The sequence below is a fragment of the Suricata suricatta genome, chromosome 12, assembly GCF_006229205.1.
Source record: "Suricata suricatta isolate VVHF042 chromosome 12, meerkat_22Aug2017_6uvM2_HiC, whole genome shotgun sequence".
NCBI lineage: Eukaryota > Metazoa > Chordata > Mammalia > Carnivora > Herpestidae > Suricata > Suricata suricatta.
This window is the reverse complement of record NC_043711.1, coordinates 98,676,287-98,684,021: the sequence shown is the minus strand read 5'-3', so window position 1 is coordinate 98,684,021 and position 7,735 is coordinate 98,676,287. Positions and strand designations below refer to the sequence as shown.

The following is a 7,735-nucleotide window of genomic DNA, read 5'->3' as shown; positions in this document are numbered from 1 at the left end:
AAAAAGTGACATCACCTCTGAAACTATGTGTATCTACTCCTAGAAATATCCTCATTTTTGCATTAGGATTCTGCCATCGGCATTTTGGCGAATCAGTGCCATCTGCTGGAAAGCGAACAAAATTTAGGTTTTTCCGAATCCCAAAATGTGTATCCTGGAGGGGGCGGAGGGGGCAGCAAGGGATAAATGCGCTCGTTACGAAAAAGGCCTGATCTTTAAGAACCTCGCTGCTTACCCTGCACATCATTATCAGTACCGACCCCAATTCCTCACAGAGCTCTACAACAAAGTCTAAAATTTATAATTATTAAAAAAAAACCTAAATACTTCTTTCTCTTGGTACCTTTCTCGGTTTCTAGAATCTTCTTCTGCCTTTCTGCTCAATGTAGGAAGCGCAGCATGTCCCAGCACATCTCAGCACCATCTGGTTCTTTGACCAAGATCTGGGACACCGACATTTACGTCACAGACACATGAACCAAGCCTGCCTAGATATGACATGTATTACATGTACTCAAATGAAATATGTACCTTTTTTTTTTTTAGCACAGGACAAAGTTCTGGTGGTGAAGTTGCTAATCGGGTGTAGGACGGGGTCTTTCCGTAGTGCTTCCCCCCGGAAACAGCAACTGGAAGAGACGTATACGAACAATAGGACCCGACTGTTAAATTTTCTTAGAAGTAGAAATTGCAACGAATATTCTAAATGATAATCTAGAAACATAAAAGAGGTTGCTTTACCAATTTTAATAACATGACATAAAGCCCCTACACTTGATAGAATCGTTATGCAAAATACATAGATGAATACTGTCTTCTTTTAAAAATATAAAATAAATAAGCAAGACATGTGAAAATAGGCAAGTTTCCATTAAATAAATGAAAATTTTAAAAAAAGAAAGTTTTGATTTCCATATCATTTGAAGAAGGGAAATTATCATTTTAAACAATATTCAAGTTTATTAAACAAATTAAAAAAAAGTATTATAAAATGTTTAACTGTCGTCAGCTTCGAGGTTTATGTTGCTTCCGAATTTCGCATATAACTGGACTTTCAAATCTGCTAACACCCGCTGAATGGATTCCACTCTGGCTTCTAGGGCGTCAATTTCTTCTTGCAAATTTTTCTGGAAAAAAAAAAGTTGTTTAAATTAATTCTGTTCAACGGATGGTTCCTGAGCAACTGTAGACGAAATAATGTTTGGGAAGATTTTTTTTAGGTCAAAAACTTTCTAAACCTGGACAGGCAGCCAAACGACACTGATAATTCAATGTAAACCACAAGCCTGAATGCAGCTGGTTTGAATTCATGATTTAAATTTGCTTGTTGTAGAATAATTCAAGCTTGTTTTCTCAGTTTTTGCTCATTGAAAAACCAAATGGACAGAAGAAAATTAATTCCTAGACTGTTACGTCCTAATAAGGAAGGGCTTCTAGACAAACCCGTGGGTGAACAGTTTATCAGTGGCCTCGCTTCTGACCCGCCTCTCCCAGCTTCCCGCAAAAATAACTACGAAACGAGAAGAAATGACAAGAATTCACGCTACCACCAGGAATTCAGAATAACGACTGATAGTCAAAAGCTGGCAGAGATTTTCACTAACTGCCAGGTCCCTGGAGCTAGACTCTGAGAAGAGCAGTAACAGGTGCCTCGTTATGAGACAGAGCGGTGGTGCGCACATGCAGTGTGTGGAGTGTGAGAAGTTCCTTCCTGGCCGGGATCACATAAAAAAAAGGATTTCTCCCTGTGACCAAGAAACCCCGAAATCACACAGGGGGCATAGCCGTTCACGTTGGCAACGGGAGAAGAATGCCCAGTACAGACAACATTAGTCTTTTAGAAATCCGGCCAAGGAATCTCAGGATGGGCCCCAGATCACTCGGAAACTTGTTGGAAACACAGATTCTGGGGCTGCACGCCAGGCTTCCTGATTGGGAGATTCTTGGGATTTCAGTGACGGAAACAGTCCACAAGCTCTCTGGGGGACCCCGATGCCTGCTGAAACCACGGCGACGAGAGAGAGAAAGGAGATGGACAGCGACTAGAAAGGAGACAGACTTTCTCCATCCAGAAGGCCTAGTCCAGAGGTTCCCAGCCCCCTCTCCCCCCACAAACCTGCCGCTCGTCGGTGGTCTCACTTGCTGGACTTTCTCTTTCCATCTGCACGAACACTCCATGCAGGCAGGGAGCGGGCACATTCTGTTGTTCCCCCCCCCCCCCCCCCCGCCCTGCAACCCCGTGTCCTGCTCCACGGCGGCAGAACCGGATACAGAGTAAGCACGCAACAAGTACCTCCAGAACGAACGGAGGATGAATGAATGACCAAATGAAGATTCACTACCTGTGGGACAGACGGCAGCGTGGTCGTCGCAGTGGACAGAAAACAAACTATCCTGAAATGCGTCCAACAAGTTTACTCCAGGATGATTAAAAGGGAACAACATTATAAAATTCTACGACGAAAGAGAAGAGTCAGGACAACGGGAGACACCAACGTGTCTGCGTGAAGGACTCAGAGGAAAAGGGTTAGGTCTTCCCACGGGCTTATTAAATGTGGGCTTAATTCGGAGGGAGCGTTGCTTTCTAGGACATCTGGAGAAGGGAGACCAACACTTTAAATCATATCCGGACGGACGGAGCACACTTCAGAATTAGAGCATGTCTGATCTATCAGCTTCTCACGCACGACGTGACTGCTCCTCATAGAGAGCTGGGGGGCATGTGACTGGGAACTAATTTCGTACCGCATAGCGAATGCCTTAAATGTCATTAAAGCCGTACTCTGACCCAGTAATGCTATGCGTCTGGTCATTTCCTTAGACGAATCTCCTAAATGTGAAAAAGATACAAGTGTAAGAATGCTCACTGCAACACGACTGGAGGAAAATACTGGAAACAAATTCATGTTAACAGGAGGACGGCGTCCGTGATGTTCAACAGGCGTCGAGAATGCCGTTGTTAAAGCACGTGTGTGGGCCCAGAGCGGGACCTTCTGCCGGGCAAACGAACTTTAAGTAGATCAAGGTTTGGAACTGACTGAAAGGTGAAGCAACCCTACACAGAGAAAAGAGAAGGTGAGAACATAAAAGAACTATATGAAAAGGTTAATTAAGGATGATTGCGGGGCGTCTGGGTGGCATGGTCGGTTGAGCGGCCGACTTGGGCTCAGGTCGTGATCTCATGGTTCATGAGTTTGAGCCCCGTGTCGGGCTCTGTGCTGACAGCTCAGAGCCTGGAGCCTGCTTCGGATTCTGTGTCTCCCTCTCTCTCTGCCCGTCTCCTGCTCATGCTCTGTCTCTCAAAAATAAATAAACACTAAAAAAAATTTTTTTTTAAAGATGGTGGTCTCTGGGAAACAGGAGTCCACATGGTTTTTGTCGTGCCCCTCACCACGTTCCAGTCTCCACTGTTAGTTAGAGCGTGGGCTCTGCAAACAAAAGGCCACTCCCTCCGTGTCCCCTTGAATAAGTCCATGATGTTCCCCAGCCTCGACCCCTCAATTCCTAACCGGGATGCGTGTCCCTGTCTCGAGGAGCCCTTGCCGGCGTCACACGTGATCACGCCTGCCGGACCTTCAGAGCCCGGGACACCGGCAAAGCCCACCGGGCGTTACCCGGCAGCCTCCGTTCCCGACGCCAGGAACTAACGTGGTCTTTGTGATGACACACCCCCAGGCGCCCTGGCCTGGGGAATGACCTCCACGTACCTTTGCTTCTTCCAACATCTCCTGTGTTTCTTCTTGAGAATGGCTGATGAAAACGTCCCCGATCTGGTAGGGGATCATTAAGCAGTCATCATCCGCAAGCATGATGTCCTCACAGGCGTCTTCTAGATTCTGCAGTTGTTTCTGTAAACCCAAAAGGCAACAGCAATGAAAAGCGCCCTCGAAAGTCCCTGAGAGAAGCGAAAATAGCCCATTTTAGTTCGGGGTCGCCAGCTCTGTGAGAGACCCCTTCGCAAAGGCACTCCCGCACGGACCCAAGACTTCCTTACACGTTAGATGGCACTTCCTAAGGAAGTAAGCGTGTGGGGGCGAACTCCCACTCCGCGCTCTAGAGAGTTCCAGACGTCGACGCGACCCGGCCGGCGCTGGGCAGCAGGTGCCCGCGGCCGCTCAAAGTGTCCCTACCCTCACAGTTCCCACTCGGGGAATCCTGCGGTAGAATAAAAACGAAGCGGGACCAACCTCCGCCTCTCTGCCTTGCCCGGTGACAGCACGGAAGCAGATAACCACTTAAGCCCCACCAATCAACTGCACTTGAACTGGCCCTGGGCTCAGAGGGTCCCACCAGGAGAGGCCGGGCCCAGGCTGGCCTCACGGGCCGGGCAGGGGCCGGGGTGGCCCGGTGACCACCGGCTCTGGAACGCGCCCCGGAGCCCCGGCCCAGGCTCACGCCCCAACAATCTGTACGTTCTCGCACGTCCCTCAAACGAGGCCTTTCTTCTGAAACTAACTAGAGCAGATGAGGTCGCATCCAACAAAGAGCCTGGAGAAATACAATCCCCGTATTAAAAGCTATCGTATAAAGGTCTTTTCCTGTCCTTAAATAAGATACGTCTCTTCACTACCTTTTTCACTTCTATTTCCTCCTTCAGCTCTGTGATTCTACTTGTATTCCGTGCAAATTTGTTGATCTTTTGTTGATCTTCAAAAGTAACGTTGACATCTTCTGCAGCCTAAAAAAAAAATGTTTACGTTTTTGTAGAGTTAATTTGAATGGAGAGGTCATAGGTTAGCGCTGTACGTGAACTCTGCAACAACTCAGTAACCCGCGTGCCTGCGCGCAGTCGAGAACCACAAGGGGCACAGACAGTCCCAAACACGGGCCTTTGAGTTCTTTGCTCCATGAGCTCAGGGTTCGTTCCTACATCGGGGCAGCCGGCTGAGCATCCGACTCCTGATTTCGGCTCAAGTCAGAATCCCAGGGCCGTGGGACCGAGCCCCGTGTTGGGCTCCATGCTGAGCACGGGGTCTGTTTGAGATTCTCTCCCTCTGCCCCCTCCTTTGCTCGCACTCTCTCTCTAAAGAATAAAAAAAAGATTTGTTCATACATCTACGATCTCTTCTGGCATTCGCTGGAATGACGCCTAAGCTACGGTAACATTCCAAGTATAAAGGACAATTAGGAGGGTAAGTCCTAAATCAGGTCAACCAACTTTGGCCGGAAGCACAATTTCTCAAGATGGAACATCTGTCATCAAGATAACCCAGGGCAAGGATGATGTGGTACCACATTCTGGCAAATGCTTCCTACCAGTTTCTTCTCTTAGAGCTAAAGCCCAGCTTACTGAGGCCATGAGAGATCTGTTTCCATTCGTTTAGTGCAAACGATACTGGCAAGAGGGTAACTATGCATCTCGGTGGCTATATTCCACACACGGTAAAAATTAGGTTTCTTTTCTTTTTTTACATGTTTATTTATTTGGAGAGAAAGAGAGAGCGTGTATGAGCAGGGAAGGGGCAGAGAGAGAGGGAGAGGGAGAAATCAGGCAGGCTCTGCACCATCAGAGCAGGGCCTGATGCGAGGCGCAATCTCACAAACCACGTGACCATGGCCTGATGAGAAATCAAGAGTCAGACGCTAAAGTGACTGGGCCACCCAAGGCGTTCCCATATTATGTCTCCTTTAATGCAGAACCTGTCTGCGGTCTTCACTAAGGATGAGGGGCACCTGGGGGGCTCCGTCGGGTAAGTGTCCAACTCTTGATTTCAGCCCAGGTCATGATCTTAATGGTTTGTGAGTTCCAGTCCCACATCACTGTCAGTACAGAGCCTGCTTGGGATTCTCTCTCTCCCGCTCTCTTTCTGCCCCTGCCCGGCTTGCACACGCACACGCGCGCACACACACACACACACACACACACACACTCTCTCTCTCTCTCTCTCTCTCTCTCTCTAAATAAATAAATAAATGAACATTAAAAAAAATTTTTTTTTTAAAGAATAAGGTGGGGCGCCTGGGTGGCTCAGTCGGTTAAGCCTCTGACTTCAGCTCAGGTCAGATCTCACGTTCGTGGGTTTGAGCCCCGCATCAGGCTCTGTGCCGACAGCTAGTTCAGAGCCTGGAGCCTGTTTCAGATTCTGTGTCTCCCTCTCTCTCTGCCCCTCCCCACTCACACTCTGTCTCTCTTTCTCTCTCAAAAATAAACAAACATAAAAAAAAGAATAAGGTGTAATGTACTATAACATGATTAAAATAAATGTTTAAAAATATTTAATGTGATTAAATTAAAAAATTAGACTTAGATAATAATCCATGAAATCATAAAAATAATTGCTAACATTTATTGAGCTCTTACCATATGCCAAGAACTTTCTAAGTGCTTTATCAGCACTGCTAATCCTCCACAAATCTTAACAAGTAGGATTATCAGGAAGTAGCACTATTTTACAGATGGAGAAAGTGTGGCACAGAGAGGGATGGTAATTTTCCCAAAGTCACACAGCCAGTAAGTGGTGGAATTGGATTTCAACCCAGGTAAGTTAACTCCAGGTCCAGACATGTCCACAAGCTCTTAGAAATGTAAGGTGAGGGGCGCCTGGGTGGCTCAGTTGGTTAAGCCTCCGACTTCAGCTCAGGTTAGAGCTCACGTTCGTGGGTTTGAGCCCCGCGTCAGGCTCTGTGCCGACAGCTAGTTCAGAGCCTGGAGCCTGTCTTCAGATTCTGTGTCTCCCTCCCTTTCTGCCCCTCCCCCTTTCATGCTCTGTCTCTCTCTGTATCAAAAATAAATAAAACATTAAAAAAATTTTAAAAAGGGGGGTGGAGCCAAGATGGCGGAGAGGAAGGGAGCTCTGTAAACTCCCTCCACACCGTTTTTCAAACAGAGAAGGATATTACGTTCAGAGAGCGGAAGGAGAAAATACGAACTCCAGAAGGAATAGAACCTCAAGGATACCTGAGTGAGTGGGAGCGAACGGGGGAGATCCGAGGACGGGCCAGCCCGGGACGGGCAGGGGAGGTAAGATCCCCAGCCCAACGTGGCGCAAGTGCGCGGCGCCTGGGAGACAAAGGGAAGAGACAGAGTCGGAACACGCTCATAGAACTGTCTCTGGGGAAGAGGTATAGAACACTTGACTGCACTTGGAGACAGAAATCCACTCCATAGATAACTGCTGGGTAGCCGGAATCCCGAACCGGGGTGGCGCAAGAGAAGGAATAGCTCCCAGCCCTAAGCCATCTCAGCGGGGAATCAGAGGCGTCTATGGCTGTGAGAAGCGGCTGCGCTGGGGAGGCGCGCTCCGCGGCGGGAAGCCAGGAGCGAGCAATTCGAACTTGGGTTTGGGAACGAGACCACGGACCGCATTTCCACGGCACACCCCGCCCCCTGCACGGACTGCGCGAATTCCGGGTCCCCACAGGGAAGAAATAAGGCGCGCACCGACGGGACCCTCAACAAAGACTCGGTGGCGGGTGGAGGCCCGGGTGCGCGCGCGAAGAATGTGGGAGCTCCCAGCACATTTCCAGCAGCGCACAGCGGCTTGAGCAAAGCTATCGGAAACTAAGAGAGACTCGGTTTTTTGCTTTTTGTTTTTTTTCCTTTCCCCATTGCAACCGCGATCCGGACTGGGGGTGGGGACTCCGCAATTGAGTCTGTGAAGGTGCGCACTTCACCACCTGCTGCTCATTTCGCCTCAGGCAGGGGCAGAGCCTCTGAGAGCAGACTCCAAGACTTACCCCATCAAACCAAGCCTATCCACCAGAGGGAGCTGCTGCCTGCTTTTTTTTTTTTTTT

At 48.6% G+C, this 7,735-nt stretch overlaps 1 protein-coding gene across 1 annotated transcript in view; it reads right to left on the bottom strand.

Moving 5' to 3' along the window:
• Positions 1–728: 728 nt before the first annotated feature.
• PFDN4 (prefoldin subunit 4) overlaps positions 729–7,735 on the bottom strand; it is a 9,263-nt gene continuing 2,256 nt past the window's right edge. Inside the window, exons 3-5 of the mRNA XM_029917973.1 lie at positions 4,571–4,678; positions 3,708–3,848; positions 729–1,127 (exon numbers count right to left, since the gene is read on the bottom strand). Of these exons, the coding sequence (XP_029773833.1) occupies positions 996–1,127; positions 3,708–3,848; positions 4,571–4,678 (381 nt within the window). The 3' untranslated portion in view covers positions 729–995. The remainder of the gene's footprint in view (positions 1,128–3,707; positions 3,849–4,570; positions 4,679–7,735) is intronic.